The sequence below is a fragment of the Urtica dioica genome, chromosome 9, assembly GCF_054948205.1.
Source record: "Urtica dioica subsp. dioica isolate 48M chromosome 9, U.dioica_male_clone48M_v1_H2, whole genome shotgun sequence".
Taxonomy (NCBI): Eukaryota; Viridiplantae; Streptophyta; class Magnoliopsida; order Rosales; family Urticaceae; genus Urtica; species Urtica dioica.
Window position 1 is genome coordinate 19,538,665 of NC_142764.1, and position 18,529 is coordinate 19,557,193.

The 18,529-nt window shown below is 38.5% G+C and overlaps 3 protein-coding genes across 11 annotated transcripts; 2 read left to right on the forward strand and 1 right to left on the reverse strand.

Moving 5' to 3' along the window:
* Positions 1-327: 327 nt before the first annotated feature.
* Positions 328-1,453, reverse strand: LOC149385574 (uncharacterized). The gene is made up of 2 exons (XM_089627252.1): positions 1,020-1,453; positions 328-950 (listed from the first exon to the last, which is right to left on the reverse strand). The coding sequence occupies exons 1-2, from the start codon at positions 1,302-1,304 to the stop codon at positions 387-389; spliced, it is 849 nt and encodes a 282-aa protein (XP_089483378.1). The 5' UTR covers positions 1,305-1,453; the 3' UTR covers positions 328-386.
* A 2,580-nt stretch (positions 1,454-4,033) lies between these two features.
* On the forward strand, positions 4,034-10,048 carry LOC149385575 (ARID/BRIGHT DNA-binding domain-containing protein). 5 transcript variants are annotated; one of them, XM_089625523.1, is made up of 17 exons: positions 4,118-4,546; positions 4,741-4,879; positions 4,971-5,230; positions 5,324-5,515; positions 5,683-5,736; positions 5,901-5,989; positions 6,113-6,386; positions 6,499-6,555; positions 6,701-6,732; positions 6,857-6,992; positions 7,083-7,256; positions 7,827-8,414; positions 8,531-8,668; positions 8,768-8,866; positions 8,967-9,067; positions 9,170-9,260; positions 9,346-10,048. In XM_089625523.1, exons 3-17 carry the CDS (start codon positions 5,078-5,080, stop codon positions 9,472-9,474), a joined length of 2,307 nt encoding a protein of 768 aa, XP_089481649.1. In that variant the 5' UTR covers positions 4,118-4,546; positions 4,741-4,879; positions 4,971-5,077; the 3' UTR covers positions 9,475-10,048. The 5 variants fall into 5 exon arrangements, with proteins under 5 accessions (XP_089481647.1, XP_089481649.1, XP_089481646.1 ...); XM_089625521.1 differs by lacking the exon at positions 4,118-4,546 and adding an exon at positions 4,034-4,072 and having other exon boundaries at positions 4,741-5,230; XM_089625520.1 differs by having other exon boundaries at positions 4,741-5,230.
* A 5,233-nt stretch (positions 10,049-15,281) lies between these two features.
* On the forward strand, positions 15,282-17,814 carry LOC149385576 (uncharacterized). 5 transcript variants are annotated; one of them, XM_089626665.1, is made up of 3 exons: positions 15,282-15,455; positions 16,096-17,348; positions 17,431-17,814. In XM_089626665.1, exons 2-3 carry the CDS (start codon positions 16,144-16,146, stop codon positions 17,507-17,509), a joined length of 1,284 nt encoding a protein of 427 aa, XP_089482791.1. In that variant the 5' UTR covers positions 15,282-15,455; positions 16,096-16,143; the 3' UTR covers positions 17,510-17,814. The 5 variants fall into 5 exon arrangements, with proteins under 5 accessions (XP_089482791.1, XP_089482792.1, XP_089482793.1 ...); XM_089626666.1 differs by having other exon boundaries at positions 16,101-17,348; XM_089626667.1 differs by having other exon boundaries at positions 15,282-15,368.
* The last annotated feature ends 715 nt before the right edge of the window (positions 17,815-18,529 follow it).

An 18,529-nucleotide genomic window follows, 5' to 3' on the forward strand; every position in this document is an offset into this window, starting at 1 on the left:
TAATATAGCGTGGGAAGTTTTTTCCCTACAGTGCAGCGCTATTTGTAGCGCTGCACTGTTTAAACGCCAAATTTTTTTTTTTTTTTTTTTTTTTTCTCTTTTAGGTTTTAAAATTTACCCAAATGCCCAAATTGTATATAATTACTTAATATTTACCCCTAAAATTATTTAATTTATATAAAATTTATTATTTTGCATAATTTAAAAGACAACAATATTTTAAAATACAACAATGATATTTGCACATTGCAAGAAAATTATAATATTAAAACGGTCATAATAAACTAATACCAAACACAATTACATTAGCAATTAAAAAAAAACAACAAGAAAACTCAAAAGACATTAAAAACACAATGCAACAAAATAAAATAACAATAGATAAACTAATATTCTGGAAGATTGGTGCCGGATCCCCCGAGACCGGTAAAATATTGAGAATATGAATCAGAAGTCGGAGGTGGTGCATGGGATTGTTGTTGTTCAAGCCTCTTTTGCATAATTTTCGCTTGTTCGGCTTGAACATATGCCCGAACCTGTGGATCTGGTATTGAACTTAAATCTCGGAACAATATTTTATTTTCTTCCTTGATTTCTTTCAATTCCAAGTGGCGTTCCCTGATAACACTTGTCTTCTTCAATTGCTCAAGAAGTTCTTTATTTCCTTCCTCAATACCACTAATTCTAGACATTATTCCATCATCCACTTTTTTTTTTAATTTGGCTTTCTTCACCCCAATCGGCCGCTCAGGAGGAGATGGATGTCTAGCAGATTCAGGAGTTGGATTTTCTGACTCTTGTGGGCAAGATGAACCTCGAGATGTTTGTCTTGCACTTGAGGCTCCATCTTGGAATTTTTCAAAATTCTTAATAATGTTCCACACATGATCAAACTTCCAACCTTTCTTGAATTTTTCATCTTGTGAAAGCAATACTTTAGCTTGATCCATCTGAAAGTTGATAAAACAATGGTTAAGTAAAAATCTAATCGTGAGAAAATAATAAACTATAATACTCACAATATCTTCAGTTGAAGCACCACTTGGGTGTCTATTCTCAATTTGTCGAATGCATGCATGCATCTTCCTTGTAGCTTTCTCAATCACTTGAATACGACACTGGATTGATCGCGTCGAACGCATCTCTGAATCCGGACTTTTGTCGTTGTTGTAAGCTTCCGCAACACGAGACCAAAACTGATCGGATGATTGGTATATACCGATGATTGGGTCTTGCGAAATCTCCATGTAAACCCTACAAAGGAGTTTGTCTTCATCTCGAGAGTAATTAGAAGTTCTAGACATTTTTTTAGTAAGGTGGGTGATGTGGTGAAATTACAACTTATGAAGGCAATATTTATAGCAAGATTCTCACGTTTCTCAACTCGTTCTGACGCGATTTGACTACTCACTTACAAGATTCTCACGTTTCTCAACTCGTTCTGACGCGATTTGACTACTCACTTACAAGATTCTCACGTTTCTCAACTCGTTCTGACGCGATTTGACTACTCACTTACAAGATTCTCACGTTTCTCAACTCCTTCTGACGCGATTTGACTACTCACTTACAAGATTCTCACGTTTCTCAACTCCTTCTGACGCGATTTGACTACTCACTTACAAGATTCTCACGTTTCTCAACTCCTTCTGACACGATTTGACTACTCACTTACAAGATTCCCTCTATCATTAACTTTTTCTCTATAAAATACCAATTCTATCATGAGTTTTAATACACACACTCATTCTATTCTGAATATAATACACGTTCTCTCATTTTATCTCCCAAAATGAATACTAATTTGTCCTCGTCGTCTTCAAGCTCGGATGACGATTTCATTACTAGTTTGGATGAAGAGGAGGAGGCCATAACTCGTGCTATCATCAACAACAATATCTTGATTACAGAGCTTATCCGTCAACATTCCAGCCAAGTAGACATGAGAGCGGGAGGCTCAGTGCCAGGACGTGCTTTCATCAACCGTGATCGACTGAGTGCAGACCGTCGACTATTCAATGATTACTTTTCAGAAACCCCGATGTATGATGAAGCCATGTTCCGTCGGAGATATCGGATGTCTCGCTCATTATTCCTCCGCATAAAGGATGCTGTTCAAGGTCATGACAACTACTTCGAGCAACGGGTGGATCGCGCCGGCAAACTTGGTTTGTCACCCCTTCAAAAGATAACAGCTGCATTTCGGATGTTGGCATACGGTGTTCCGGCAGATGCCACAGACGAGTACGTCAAAATAGGAGAGTCAACGGCGATTGAAAGCATGAAGAAGTTTTGTCGGGCAATCGTTGAGGTATTTTCTGAGCAATATTTAAGATCACCAACAACCAATGATATTGCTAGACTTCTGCATGTTGGTCAACAACGTGGTTTTCCAGGAATGTTAGGAAGTTTAGATTGTATGCACTGGAAATGGAAAAATTGTCCCACTGGATGGACCGGCCAATACACGGGTCGCGGCGGAAAGCCTACTATTATACTTGAAGCTGTAGCAGATTATGATCTTTGGATATGGCATGCTTATTTTGGTATGCCAGGGAGCAATAATGATATCAATGTGTTAGATTCTTCCCATTTATTTTCCAATCTCACTCAAGGTATCGCTCCTCCTGCCCATTATGTCATACAAGGAATAGAGTATAATATGGGTTACTATTTGGCTGATAGTATATATCCAAAATGGTCAACCATCGTGCAAACTATCCGAGAGCCACGTGGCAAAAAAAAAAAGTATTTTGCAATGAAGCAAGAAGCGTGCAGAAAAGACGTAGAACGTGCATTCGGGGTTCTCCAACAACGATTTGAAATTGTTGCGGGACCGACACGATTTTGGAGAAAAGACGTCTTACAAGATATAATGACTGCATGCATAATTATGCATAACATGATAATTGAAGATGAACGAGATCTTAGTGCTCCAATAGGAGTTGCGAGAGAAACACCACCAGCGAATGTTGAAATGGTGGGGGATGATGGCACAAGATTTGAGCAATTCGTTAATCGTTATAGACAAATAAGAGATAAAGATGCACACATCGCACTTCGGAATGCATTGATTGAGCACTTGTGGGAAGAGTATTCTAATTCCGAATCATAATTGTTTGTGTTAAAGTTACTTTTATTTGTTGTGTTGTAGTTTGTTTTACTTTATTTTAATTGAGTTGTGTTGTAATTTTTTTTTATTTTAATTGTATTGTGTTGTATTTTATTTTTTGTGTTGTGATTTTTATTAAATAAAATTTTATTTTATTTAATATGTATTTATATTTATAATTATAATTAATTTATAGAGTAATATTTTACTCATTATCATAATTCTTCTAAATTATCTAATTAGTAATAATAAAAAAAAATATAGGGGTATAAGTATAAATAGGAAATAAAGGAGGAAAAAATAGAGTGAAAAATAGAGTGGAAAATAGAGTTCGGTTGGAGAGAAATCACTGTTTACAGAAAAATAGAGTGAGAAATAGAGTGAGAAATAGAGTGATCGGTTGGAGATGGCCTAAGAGCTCAACTAACATAAAAAGTAAATACGCCCAGGAAAAAAAAAAACACAAATTTGTGGACTTCAAAGATTTTCTCTCTGTAATGGTTTCGTTTTTGTCATTACACAAATTCAATCGAATCGCATAACACGAGAATGCGAACTTCAGAACTTTCGACTCTTTGCTTTGGCCTACGAAGCAAATAGTTAAAAAAAAAAAAGTTCTGAGCTTTGAAACGGAAAAAAAAACTGGGTTATGAATGAACGAATGAACAGACGAACGAACCACGAAAAGGAAACGAGAAAGAGAAATACTTTAATCGATTGATGGTATCTGAAAACGCGCACGAGAACCGAAGCGATCTCTGAGTCTTGCATGGGTTTTTGGAATTGGGTTTGGGTTTTTTAGTTTAGCTCAATTCAATTCATAAGAAAGAAAAAGAAAAAGAAAAAGAAAATAGAAAAATGAAAGAGAAGGATTTTGTTTTTGGTGTTATTATTATGAGCCGTATTATTATATACCAGTCTCTCGAAAGACCATTCAAATCGTTTGTCTGTCACCAATCAGTAATGTTTTACCTTTTCATTCTTATAAATACATTTTTATAATGTTTCTGTTCAAAATTCTTCTTTTTGCAACATGTTTGACCTCTGCGAGGCTCTTTCGTTGAACACTATGAAAGCAATCTAATGTGTAAATTTTTATATATTTCCTGACACCTCATTTATGTTAAAATTAAATTTTATTTAATTTGAGTGACTGTGGGAATTTTGATTTTTCCGTGTTTGTGTGTGTATGTGTGTTTGTTATTATTTCGGATAAGTGTTGGAAAGAGAAGTGATATAATTTATAATTCTTATTTTGAGAAGTTAGATTCTTTTTTTTTTCTTTCAATATACGGATTTTTCTTTTCTTTCTTTCTTTTTTGTTTGTTTGGAAAAAGGATTTTTTTGATAATTAAGGGCTAGGGTTTGGTGTGTCTGATATACTTTACTCTTCTATTTGCGTGCTTGTTCGTTCGTGATAATCATTATTGGAAGGTACGAACTTGCTCGTTTTTTCTCTTTCATTTTTTGGTATTTATATTTTTTCTTGGTTTCCTAAGAAATCGGGTGCTTTTTGAAGCTTCTTTGATTCCTCATCTAGGTCTACTATTCTTTTTTCCCCTCTTTCGCTCAAAGCATTTGCTGTGTCTCTCGGGTCGTTGAATTTCTCGGTTGTTTTTTCTTTTTAGGGTTTGGATGATTTTGGAATGTTGATTCGGTGAATTTGAGAAATTTGGGGGTTTTTATTTTGGGGAAGAGAGATAAGATCTTAAGTTGTTGTCCCTCGTCAGATTTCACATTTTCTGGGTCTCTGGCGAAATTTGATCTGTAATTTCTTGCTCTCTCTTCTCGATCATCAATGGAAGCTTAAAAATTGACATACTTGGCGTCACTTCAGAGGAAATTTGATGTCTTTCAGGACATTAGTGGTTATCTGAGGAAATTACAAACTTCTGGGGGCAAAAGTAGGAAGTACTTAAAGTTTTGGGCGGTGGAAATTCTTCTGGGCATTTGGGTAGAGCTTAGATGTTTCACTCTCAGGGAAGTTCAAAGCAAACTTGTACTCTTTTAGTAGTCACTTGTGGGAAACTCTCAGAGTCGAACCGCAAAAAGGATGTGCTCGATGATGATCGGCCCGTGTATCCCTTTCTTGAGTTGACCTCTTCAGGGCGTTTGGAGGTAAAAATAGAAAGTAGACCCGACTTGTTAACAACTACTTTGTGGCTTTTTGTTGAGTTGGGACTTGAGAGTTGATTGTTGCTCGAAATGCAGGTTCAGACTCTGAGCAGCCCGAGTAAAGAGGAGTTCCGCAGAGTGACTGAGTCGTTCAAGCCGAATCTCGTGTACTTGCAAGGAGAGCAGCTCGAGAATGACGAAATTGGAAGTCTTGTTTGGGGAGACTTTGACCTTTCGAGCCCCGAAGCTGTTTCCGAGCTCTTCAACACTACTACATTGCCTACAACTGTATGAAGATACTACTAGTCAATAGTTGCTAATCTGGCTTAATCGGCTCATGATAATTGTAGATGAACTGAAAGCTGTTCTCAGCTTAAAAAATGTTTTTTTTTTCCTCTCGATATCTTGCTTAATCGGCATGAGCTTTGTGATGTTCATTACATCTCTTGATGTAGGTTTATTTGGAAATAGCAAACGGGGAGGAATTAGCGGAAGAGCTTAAAGCAGTGGTAATTTTTCTGACGCAGTCTATATTACCATTGGTTATATGCGAAACCCTGTGGCCATTTCAACATATAAGCTAACATGCCCATACACAAAATAAATTTTTATTTGAAGAAAATAGATTCCTTTAGATCTCGACTTATTGGTTTAGGGGTGTTTTCCATTGCAGGGAATTCCTTATGTAATATTTTGGAAGCACTCGTTTTCTCTCCAGGCCGCTTCCCACTTTCGCCAATCTTTACTCTCAGTCGTAAAGAGGTACAGAATGTTTTTTTCTTTCTACTATCGCTTACTCTGCATGAAGCCATGGAAATAACTTTCTCCATCGTCGTAAGCCCTTGAATTCCCATCTCACGCGTGCTTCGTTTACGGAAAATGCAGTTCATCAACTCATACATGGGACGCGTTCCAACTTGCATACGCGTCCTTTAGACTGTACTGCGTACGAAACAACCGAGTCCTTCCTTCCAAGAGCAACAAGTTCGGCGGCGAGCCGTGTCTTCTTGGCGAGCCTTTAAAGATCAGCGTTGATCCTCCCACATTGGATGTAGAGGAAGACGAAGATGGCGGTTCAATGGAAACGCTCCCAGCCATAAAAATACACGACGATGATGTGAAGCTGAGGTTTCTAGTCTGTGGATTACCGTGCACATTGGTAAACTATCTATTATCCGTTTTATTTTTTTTAATACTGACTGGCCGATTTTGTACGAATATATTTCTATATATGGGAGAATGCTCTTCATTTTTAATAAAATTATTTTCAGGACGAAAGCGTATTAGAAACTCTGGAAGATGGACTCAATGCGCTCTTGAATATTGAAGTATGGTTCTATACTTGTTTACATTGGTTGAACTTAGTTACTCATGGTTCTATACATGGCTAGTTTGATAATTATTTGATTTTGTATTCCTATTTTGTTTGCTGTTCTCTATTATGATTTATTTATTTATTATTTTATTGTTCAGCTACGTGGTGGTCGGCTTCATGGCAAGTTCAGGTATTGTATATTATATCACTGCTATCTTCTTTTACAATTTTAGAGTGTATTTTTTTTGTTCCTTCTCGAGAATTATTATTACTTTTGAGTGTCTATTAATGGTAACATTGAAAAACATTGTCAGTGCTCCTCCTCCACCTCTTCAAGTGGGGACATTTTCACGCGGTGTCGTGACCATGAGATGCGATTTGACGACTTGTAGTTGTACACATATCTCAATTCTCTTGTCTGGTAGCGCACAAACATGCTTCGACGATCAGGTAATTATCCTTAAGCATTTTACGTGGAACACTTGTCATAGTGGAAGCAAGCAATCCGTCTCTTAATCGCAATCGTTTGTTTGTCGTCAGCTCCTGGAAAATCACATAAAGCATGAAATCATTGAAAATAGCCAACTAGTACGTTCGCTCCAAGATGGCGAGACCAACAAAATCGCTTTGGCTGAACCTAGAAAATCTGCTTCCATTGCTTGTGGAGCGACAGTGTTTGAAGTTTGCATGAAGGTTCCCGCTTGGGCTTCACAGGTTATTACCATGGCTCTCTCTCTCTCTCTCTCTCTCTCTCTCTCTCTCTCTCTCTCTCTCTATAGATGCTTCTTAGTGTTACTTTTGTGAGTGGACAAGTATTTTATGTGCTTTTTAGGTGAGTGTTTAGTTATCTATTTATTTTATTTTTATTTCAAGCAAACAGACCTTACAAGAAGGTGTTTCAATATTGATATGATTTTAAAGGTGAGGTAGTTGTAATAATTGGTAGATAGTAAGAGGGGTAAATAGATTATTTAGATGTATCAATCTTTGACGGGAGATATTAGCAGAGAGACATCGGACATAAGATTGGGATTGTATTAGGAGAGTCACGGGTCTCTCGAAATACCCGGAGCTCTTGATATTATTCAAATTCGCAATTCTGATTACCAAAGTCTCGAAACATTTTTTTGTTTGTTTAGTAAGCACTTAACATCGCTCTTTCCTAGGAAGAGAAGAGGAACTTTTTTTCTTTTTTTTTCTTTCTTTCTTTGGGTTGTTTTATTTTTGTACCTTTGTTTTTCGTTTAGTGATGTATTAACGTTCTTGTTCTTGCTGCAAATTCAGGTCTTGAGACAGCTAGCTCCGGATGTTTCTTATCACAGTTTAGTCGCGCTTGGAATTGCCAGCATTCAGGGAATACCAGTCGCCTCTTTCGAGAAAGAAGACGCCGATCGTCTCCTTTTCTTTTGTTCAAGCGAAAGGAACGGAATTTCCAGTGACCCGATCATCGGCAACGCTCCCACTTGGCTGAGACCACCAGCTCCGAGCAGAAAGAGATCGCTGACAAGTAAGTCCATTTTCGGAGTAGGCGAAGTGGATAAGGATAAAGGGCCGAGCAACGGTGTCCGAACGCCATTACTGCCAGCAAGGCAGAGACTGAAGGTCGCGGCTCTGAGGCCGATCCCTCACGTTCGGCGCCCTAAGATGACACTGTTTTCTAGGATTTCCGAGGCCGATGGGCTCGACGGAGTCCAAGCCAAAGCTAACCTCCCAATCGCTCCTCCCACGAAGCTCAGTATCGTAGGATTAACCCCTGCCACGCAACGCAAGTCTTTTTCGAGCTCGTCACAGGCTAAACAGATTATTTCCTTGAATCCCTTGCCTTTGAAGAAACATGGTTGTGGTCGAAGCTCAATACATGCTTGTTCAGAGGTTAGTCCTTAGGGGGATGATATTGTTATATTTTGATAATAATCCATAGAACTATACAACTATGGTATATTTGTTTCTATAATTGTTTTCCAATTTGACAATTTTTTCCCATGCAGGGAGAGTTTTTGAAGGACGTTATGCAGTTTTTGATGCTAAGAGGACATACCCGCCTAATTCCTCAAAGCGGGATCGCCGAGTTCCCAGATGCCATACTCAATGGAAAGCGTCTTGACCTCTATAATTTATATAAAGAGGTGAGCTTTTGATCATTAATCTGGGTCTTACTTTTGTCGACAATTCGTAATTTTTTTTTTTTTTTTGGGAAATAACTCTAGTGTTGGTTTTGATTTCAGGTGGTCACAAGAGGCGGTTTTCACGTCGGCAATGGCATAAACTGGAAGGGACAGATCTTCTCTAAGATGCGCAACTACACTATGACCAATAGAATGACAGTACGCTTCTTCGCTCTCAATTCCACTTAACACTTGCCCAATTTTGTGCGCTTTCTTACTCAATTATCCAGCCGAATCCTGAGTCTTTTCTGTTCTTCAGGGCGTTGGAAATACATTGAAAAGACACTATGAAACATATCTTCTGGAGTATGAACTAGCTCACGACGATGTAGATGGAGAATGCTGCTTACTCTGTCACAGGTTCTCATTCTCTACTATTTTTTTTTTTTTTTTTTATCATAAATTAATTTTCTATACAAAAGAAGAGAGTCAATTATGCGATACATTTTTTCCGGTACTCAGTAGCGCAGCCGGGGATTGGGTAAACTGTGGGATATGTGGCGAGTGGGCCCATTTTGGCTGTGACAGAAGACAGGGTCTTGGTGCTTTTAAGGTATACATATGTACCTTGTGGTTATCTCTGTAACCTTTATTTTTTAAGTGCTTTTGGGCTCAACGGTTTCTTGTTTGGAACACAGGATTATGCAAAAACAGACGGGCTCGAGTACATATGTCCGCACTGTAGCATGAATAACTTCAAGAAGAAATCGCAGCAGAAAGTGACAAACGGATTCGCTCAAGGACTAACGGTGTCACGGCCACTGTGATTCTCGATTTTTGGTTCATTTGGGTCTCTTCTGAATTCTGATTGATTACTAAATGGCCGCTTTCTTCTCCCTCGTCCCGCCTGATTGATCGAAATCCGGATAAAGCGCGGATTCGTTACACTTTTAGTCACACTGCTGGGAAAACCAAGGTGAGGTAAGTTTAAGGTTAAATATTAGGAAAGAGTTGTTGGGGGAGAGAGGCAAAAGTATAGGCATACTAATATGTAGGCATAATATTTATTTCTAGTTGTAGTAGAGTACTAGGCTATTTCATTTTTTGTCCCTCCTTGTTTTGTTTAATTTAATCCCTTTTGCTTTTTGTGGCAATTGGCTGTTTTCAATGGGTTGATAATTCCAGTTATTAGAAAAGGGATTGATTGTAATATATCTGTTAATACACATCCCCGTTTCCCAAGTGGACGTACAAGTACTGCTAATCTGGTGTTATTCACGCCAAGCAGAGATTCCATGTGCGTCCGTGATTAATTGTTATGTTAGCTGGTATATTGGTGACCATTAGCTATATATCTGTGAGATATTTGTTTACAGTAATAGAGCCACTCAATTCGGTAAATATTTTTTTTTGCTATGACGTGTGATCTGTGAAAATCAAGTAAGATGGATTTGGACGCGGATATCCTATTTTTTGAGCCGTAGACTTCTATGTTCAATAACATTTTTTTTAAACATGAAAGTGGCATAAAAATTTATCATAGGGGATGATTAGTGGCAGTGTTTTCATCAAAATTACGGACAAATTAAAATCTATAAGTTAATTACATTCTATGTTAAATAATTACCCTGCTTTGGCCGGTTTTTTGGCAGTGTTTTGCTAATTTTTTGTTGGTATGAATTTTTTTTTTGTTGCAAGGAAGGTAATTTTCATTAGAATCTAGCTTGAGCCTCGGAGAAAGACTGGAATGAAACCTGAATCTTGTCCAAATTACAAAATCCTGTTTGTCTGTTTAGTGTTATGAACTGGCCATTGACACAACGTATGAGATGATTAATTGCCAAGCTAAATTAACAACCTGAAAAGTGATTAAGCATGAATGAATTCCACTCCAAACAAGGAATACAATGCTAATCTGGGCCTGAGTTCAAGACCTTCCATGATCAAATCATTGTCGCCCTCAAAACACACCTTCACAAGCCAGCTAGTTAAGGCCCGATCCGACAGAAACGTGTGTTTCTGTGTTTTGTCAAAGTCAGTAACTTAGATGGTATATAGTTAAATCGTTAAACACTTGAACTAAATATCCAAGGACATTTTCAATCATTTGCATTTTGTACAACTAATTCAATTTATTATTCCTTTCACTTTACGACTTGATTGATGCCGATATTAAGTAGCTAAAGTACTGTTAAGCTGACCGCAGCCAATCTAGGCTGTATATAGATCCAAGGTTCGTCTTACCGTTCTCATTATCGTATCGGGATTTTAATTTTGAGGGTAAACTGTTTATCGGAGGAGAAATTGATGGGTACCTAGACAAAAAAGAAAAAGAAAAAGAAATCGATACCGACAGGTAACCGCTTACTGTAGAGGAAATCGACAAAAATATAGGAAATCGATAGATATTCAAACAAATATGTTGCAAAAATATAGGAAATAACCGCTTACTCTTTCGGAGGTCGCCTCGCATCGACTCACTCAAACTCTCACGTCGCTTCTTCTTTTGAGAGCGTACGTAGAGTAACTCTCGCATTTCCTCTTGTAGTTCATGAGGAACCTTGTTGCACATCTTCACACTATTTGTCTTATCCATATGTTCGCCAAGTGGCTTTTCACACGAGTGATTCCACCACCGCCTATGATATGTACCCGCAAAATTTGCATTTGCTTACATTCGATCGTCCTTCGACGGGCTTGCAATACTTCCGTGCTGGGTCAGACGCCATATTTCATCATCATAATCATCAATTCATCATCATCTTCATCTCAAATCAATATATTCATCATCATAATCATCAATTCCTCAAAATATTCATGGATTAAAACACGAAATTAAGAAAAAAAATGAAAAAAAACCACCAAATTCAAGAATCCGAGTGACTCACCTCGCGGGTACCTCGGAAAGCTGACAACTTGTTCTTAGGATGATCGGAATCCAACGAGAAGCACAATGACTGTGAAGGAAATAAAAAAAATTTGACCGAGAAATGAGCAAATGTCTTCTCGGAGAAACGAAATCCGTCAGAACAAGGTTTTGTCAAAATGAAGATCGGGAAGCTAGGTTTTCCTGAAATGAGACCAAATTAGTCTTTTATAGAACGAAATCTGGTCCAAATGAATCCGGTCCGGTTCGACCGGGTTCCCCCACGGTTTCTAGGAACGAAAACAGTTCTTGTCTCTACCTTCCCGGTTCCCCCCGAAAAGTCGATTCTTGGATAGATGATATCTATTAGTGTTTTATCCGGGGGGGGGGGGGGGTTTATTGTTTTGGATTTTTGTTAAGAGAATTGGTATTTAGAAATTTCATTGTATGAGCCTCAAAAGTGGAGAAATATAAGGCTGACCTCATAGTTGCAAAATATTTAAAATTGAACTTTTGACCCAAAATCGGAGAAAAATGTATTTTCAGCCCATTTTTCCCTCTTTCACTCTCTCCTTCATTTCCACTTAAAATGATTTTTTTCTTCAAGATTTTGGATTTCGACGCTCAACGTGACAAAATGGTAAGATTTTCATCTTTATTTTGTGTTTGAATTATTGTAGGATAGTTTTAATAATGATTATAGTGATTATTAGATGATTTAGATTGGTTATGGAAAAAGTTAAGATTTTGGATTTGAGATTTTTCCCCGATGAAATACAATGATTATTTAAGATGAAATCCGATGAAAGTCATAGCATTTTTTCGATGAAATGCGATTATTTACGATGAAATTAAAATATTTAAGATGATTTCCGATTATTTAAGATGATTTCGGATGATTTTAAATTTTAGCATGGAATTTCGATTTCGACCACTTATTAATAGAACATTTCTTTGTCACAGAAAGATAAAAACCTATCAAGTTTGGAAAAAAGAAATACTATACACAATGTAGATTCAATGGTTCCGATGCAAAGGAAGAAATTAAAATAAGGCAATGCGTAAAAGTAAATAATAAAAGGAATGATAACCCAGTTCGGTGCAACGTCACTTACTATGGAGGGCAGTGTGTTCAGTGGAATGAAAATTTACTAATCAATAAGTAGTCAATAGTACAACAACAGACTAAATGGAATGATCTCCCCTCCAAAGCTCATTTCCTATTACTACCCGTGAACTCCAAATGCGGCTCCCCTGAATCTGAGATCCCTTCAATTCCACTCTCTAACACTCTCCCTGTATCTGGTATTCTTTGATGTCAACGTTCGTGAAAATTTCAATCACGAAATCACAAAACCAAAAAGAAACTCTAACGCTTAATAAGAAGATGAATAATGTTCAGAGCATTAGAGCATTACACCACAACTGCCTCACAATTAGTTTCTCAGTCCGCTAGTCTTACACGTCTAAGAACCCTAATTGTGTGAATGAATGCGTCAAAGGACCACTAAGGGCAAAGGTTTTTTTGTTTTTGTTTTTGTTTTTATTTTTATTTTTATTTTTATTTTTTTTATAGTGCTCTACATCTCTGGAAGTCGAAAATATGGTTTTCCTTACCCATTCGCGAGGAGAAAATAAATGCAGAAAATCTGATGCTGTCAATTTTCTCGAAACAAGAAACTTGCAGAAATTACAGTTCTACGCACAGCGGCCAAGATGTCTCAATATATCCTGGAGCATGTTGCAAGACATCTTGCCGAACAAACTTGAAGTAAAAAATAAGCCAATAACGCACGTAACAAAAAGTATTTTCCTAAAATATATGTACATAGTATATTATTCACGTAATTGTCTGAAGATTACTACTCTCTTGTCTTTTTACTGTTGTCTTAATTGTACAACCCGATCATCCAATTTGAATCGTGCTCTCTTTTAAACCATCCCATTAGAACCAAGAAATCTAAGTTTTAACCAACTCAAATCGAAAGTGTTTTGAGTTGGTTTGATTTGGTTTTTGATAGTCGTGAGATTTGGTTGAACCAAATCAACCTAATGACATTAATACTTTATTTTTTTTAAGATTGCAAATATTTTATTTGAACTATTGTTAAAATTTTAATTTTTTTTAAATAATAATATAATTAAATTAAACAATACTAATTAAGAATATATGAAGATTTGATTATTAATAGTTGTTGTCGCCGTTTTTCGGACAACGATTTAGGAGTCGAAGACGGTTAGACCCAAGGCCGGACCAAGTGGTCTCGCCTCGACTCGAGCGTGTCGGACTCGATAATCCGAGTCGTCCCTTAGCTGTGAATGTCCCTTGAGTTCGTCCAAACACCTCCAAATGAGGAATCTGGAGGGTGAATGGGGGTGCGACCGCGCCAAAGGTTGGCTGCCTACGTACCCTTTAGTCGGGATCAAGTCATGACGTAGTTCAGGGCGAGTGTCGTGGCTGGATCGCGAGCGCCGGGTCGGCTGGATCTGCAGCGTCGGTTGAGATGAAAGCTTCGGCGAGCACCAGAGTCGGCTTGCGCGCGCTGGGGCCGAATGGGTCTGCAGCGCCGGCGGGAGTTGAGGCTTCGGCGGGCGTCGAGGCTGGATCGCGAGCGCCGGGTCGGCTGGATCTGCAACGTCGGTTGAGATGAAAGCTTCGGCGAGCACCAGAGTCAGCTTGCGCGCGCTGGGGCCGAACGGGTCTGCAGCGCCGGCGGGAGTTGAGGCTGGATCGCGAGCGCTGGGTCGGCTGGATCTGCAGCGTCGGTTGAGATGAAAGCTTCGGCGAGCACCAGAGTCGGCTTGCGCGCGCTGGGGCCGAACGGGTCTGCAGCGCCGGCGGGAGTTGAGGCTTCGGCGGGCGTCAAGGCTGGATCGCGAGCGCCGGGTCGGCTGCGTTCGTGGCTTCGGAATCTCTGAGAATGAGAAATCGAGGAGAATTCACTTCAGGCCAAGGATGACATCAAGAGAAACAGAGAGAAGTCTCAAGTTTTTTCTCAGAAGGAATGGGCTTATCTTTCCCCTCAATGAGAAGGAGTATTTATAGTAGTTGGAGGTTGCGTGTTGAGGGATTTGGTAGGGCCCAGGCGAGATGGCTTCAAGAATGATAAAGAAAATGCTCTTAGTGGGGAAAGATTGGTGTTGGGATGATATTATGGTTTATTGGTGGATCCCAGAAAACAAATAAGCTGAGCTCATTGGCGTGTGGCCGTGCCTTTTGGTATGTGGGGGCTGCTATAACCTTTTTGAGTTGTGGGAAATTATGGGCTGGTACTTTTCCTTTTTGGCCCTTGGCATGGCAGGGATTGCCTTCACAATCTCTGGGTTGGACTTCCTCCTGGAGGTCGAGCTCGTGTGGCCGAGGTCGAGCTCGTGAGGTCGAGGTCGAGCTCGTGTGGCCGAGGTCGAGCTCGTGAGGCCGAAGAGATGCTTTGTCCTCGTTTGAGTTGGGCCTAAAATATTTTTTTTTATATGGGAAAAATCTCTCATAACAATAGTCTGGGTAATTTTATTTTAATATATAAATTTTTAAAATAAAACATAAAGTATCAAATATAACATGGATACATTATTTTATTCGAGTTATAAAATCACGTGTCGAGATAAATAATCTGAAAAAATCGAACTCAAACTAATTCAATTATTTTTTGTTTGATTTAGTTTGATTTTACCGTTTAATCGGATTGATTTGGATTTTAAGACTAAAAAAAAATGTAATATTAATAGCACGTAACATAATCGATTAACCCAACCCAATTAGACACCCCGGGTAAGAGGAGACAGCACTTCACTTCACTTACAGAAAGGACTCAAAGGAGCGAAACGGTCTTCGTAACCAAAAAAAAAAAAAAAAAGGTATGATGAAATGAAAGAAGAGAAGCAGAGTGACAAAATTGGTCCTTAATTGAGCCACTAATTTCTTGAACAATCTGCGATCAAAAGGTCAATCTTTAGTTGCTATGACCTACAATTTCCAAATTCGCCTTTTTTAGTTGGGTGAGGATATCCTATGAATGAATGCAAATGAAATGAAGCTAAAACATTTTGATGAAGGACGAGCACTGTGTACACTCTTGATGATTTATTTATTTATTTTGTGGTTTTCTTGATTTTCATTTACGATTCCAAAAGCCCCAAGTTGGATATTGAAATGATTCTTCATTACTGAGTGGGTTTTAAAAATGGGACACTTGGATAAAGTTTATTTTGTTCAGAACTAGGTTTATTTCATTTTGAAATATTTGAGATAGAAGAACCCTTTCGATGAAGTGAAATTTAAGAATTTTGTTTCTTTTAAAAAATTTAAGAATTTTGTTCTGAGTTGAACCCAGAGGCTCGGTGCGTGTAATTTATGACGTTTTCAAGACATGTTTGGTAACATGATATACTTCAGTGTATGGTCCTTTTTTTTTTTCTTCTTATTCATAACTTGAATTATTCTTGTTTGATATTGATATTGATCCTTGATTTATGGTGATGTAGGATTTCTGTTCTTCAAGCCCTAGTTTTTACAAATCTAGGGATTCATGCTTCTTAAGTGTACATATTCTTTTGCTTATCGCCATTATTGATTTTGTAATAGAAAAGTTAAGAGTCAAAAATCGCCCGAAGCCTTAGAATTCAAAGGACCATGGAGATTCGAAGAGATCGAGATGACATATCTGCTTCTAAGAAAAAGAGAAAGAGGCAAGAAGAAGAAGAAGAACACAGTTCTGTTTATCCCGAGATCGAGAGAAAGCACTATAAGAAGACACTCCAAATTCTCGAGGGAAATTCCAAAAGCAGCTACGGAGTTCAGACGAGAAGTTCCCGGCGCCTCGCTGAAAAAATCTCCGAAGAGCAGTCTGGGTCGGGCTTTGCAAATCGCACGAGAAGCCACCACGGTACCCTCGTCGGTTCTTCTTCTCACATGATTCAGACGAGGAGTTCCGGTCATCCCATGAAGAAATACGCGAGAAAACAAAATGATTTGAGATATCCCGAAACAAAGCCGGCTGTCACAAGTCACAAGTCAGACATGAAGATCCTCCGAGTTCAAGAACCTCTTTCCCCGCACCAAGCTGCAAAGCAATCCAAGGTAAAAAAAGATGATTCGAGTCATCTCGAAGCAAAAACCGACACCGGAGAGCCCTCCAGTAAGGTCTCGGCGGGTTTCTCGATTAGCAGACAGATGTTTGACAGATTAAGATCTTCTACGGACAAGATGATATCATCTATCGAGGAGATGGAATCTTCTATGGACGAGATCGAATCTTCTATGCATGAGATGAATTCTTCTCTCAATAAACTGTTGGAATTGTTGCCCCCTCGATTCTGCGGAATTTGTATGGAGGCGAAAATCAGACGGGATATGTTCAAGAGCACATGTCGCCACTCATTTTGTCTGAATTGTATAAGCAGCCACGTGTCTTCAAAGATAAACGACGGCACCACGAAAGTCAACTGTCCCCAAATCGCCTGCCACACGAAACTGGAACCCCAAAACTGCCGGCTCTTTGTGCCACGAAGCGTGGTCGAGAGATGGGAAATGATGATCTGCGAGTCGGAGATGGGGTCGGAGAAAATCTACTGTCCGTTCATGGACTGCTCGGCGGTCCTGGCTGTAGAGGATCGGGACAGAGACATGACATCAGCGGAGTGCCCGCACTGTCACAGGCTGTTCTGCGTGCGGTGCCGTGTCCCGTGGCACTCTGGCTCGCAGTGCAGTGAAATGAGTGAGGAGAGAATAATGGACAAAAAGTTCGTGGAGATTGCTAAGAGAGAGAAGTGGCAGAAGTGTCCTAGTTGCAAGTTCTATGTCCAGAAATCTTCCGGCTGTGAATCTATCAAGTGCAGGTCAAGATTGGATGAATGTGTAATTTCAATATTGTTATTACTTTTTTGGCTGACCATTAATTTTTTTTTTTTTTTTTGGCAGGTGTGGCTATAATTTCTGTTACGTATGTGGAAAAAACTGGATGTATGGCCATATATGCGTGGAAGAACGAAGTATCTGAAGTTCAAGCCGATGATCATAGATAATCACTTTATTTTGGGTCCTCTTTTTTGTTGTTGCCAAGAAACGAGAGTCATGAAGCCTAAATCATGAGGTCATAGTATGTTCTTATATATGTCATTAATATTTAGACTCGGGACTTGTTTATCTGTCGAGGTTATGCTTGCGTGGTAAGTAAGCTCTCTATGATCCTAATCCTAAGCTAGTTGGAGTATTTGGGGAACTTTTAAAGCTTTTGGGAATGTATATAAGCTTTGATACTTTTCACAAAGTTGTGCAGTTATGCGACGATATATATTATTGTCTTAACAATTTTTTATTTTTTTTTTAATTTTTATTATTCAATCTACTCACTAATTCTATGCGATTAGTGATAACCGTGTCCTTTCAACTTAGCAGATGTTAGAAATTAGTGTTTTATACATAGCCAGGTCAAATGATAAAATATCAACCATTCAATAAAAAATTATATAAACACCGAGCAAAAATACTATAGAAATAGTTATTAATTATATATACCAAATTTTGTGGAACTTAGGGGTTACATTTAAAGTTAGAAATAATTAAAGTGGTGTTTTACAAAATCTGTTCCAAAAGCCATGGAAGAGGAAATAGCTCTATAAATATTGATAGATCGAAGAGCCAACTTAGTGCGCAAGCATTAATTTAAAAATAAAAATAAAACCCCCTTAGTGCGCAAGCATGACTTCCCACATTGGTAGAAGCAAAACCGTCATGGAAATAACGAAAGAACGAAAGAGAATTGGAGTGCAAGATTGGTCATTTCATGAGCCACCACTGATTCTTTGAACAATCTCCGATCAAAAGGAGGTCAGTCTTTGTTTACTTTGCTCGTATAATTTCCAAAATTTCAACTCTTTGTTACTTGAATGAATGCAAAAGAAATGAACGTAAAACGTTGATGAATGGTAAGCACTGTGTAGATTCTGTAGGTGTTGTTTGTTTATTGTTATGATTTTCTTGGTTTTCATTTTCGATTTCAAAATATGGGGTGAGTTTC

Excerpts from the sequence above, each read along its gene's own strand:
- LOC149385576 (XM_089626665.1), top strand. The coding sequence starts at position 16,144 with ATGGAGATTCGAAGAGATCGAGATGACATATCTGCTTCTAAGAAAAAG. Across the intron at positions 17,349-17,430 it reads TGTGAATCTATCAAGTGCAG|GTGTGGCTATAATTTCTGTT; the intron begins GTCAAGATTGGA and ends TTTTTTTGGCAG.
- LOC149385574 (XM_089627252.1), bottom strand. The coding sequence starts at position 1,304 with ATGTCTAGAACTTCTAATTACTCTCGAGATGAAGACAAACTCCTTTGT. Across the intron at positions 951-1,019 it reads GTGCTTCAACTGAAGATATT|ATGGATCAAGCTAAAGTATT; the intron begins GTGAGTATTATA and ends ATCAACTTTCAG.
- LOC149385575 (XM_089625521.1), top strand. The coding sequence starts at position 5,078 with ATGTTTCACTCTCAGGGAAGTTCAAAGCAAACTTGTACTCTTTTAGTA. Across the intron at positions 6,993-7,082 it reads AAACATGCTTCGACGATCAG|CTCCTGGAAAATCACATAAA; the intron begins GTAATTATCCTT and ends GTTTGTCGTCAG. Across the intron at positions 7,257-7,826 it reads TTCCCGCTTGGGCTTCACAG|GTCTTGAGACAGCTAGCTCC; the intron begins GTTATTACCATG and ends CTGCAAATTCAG.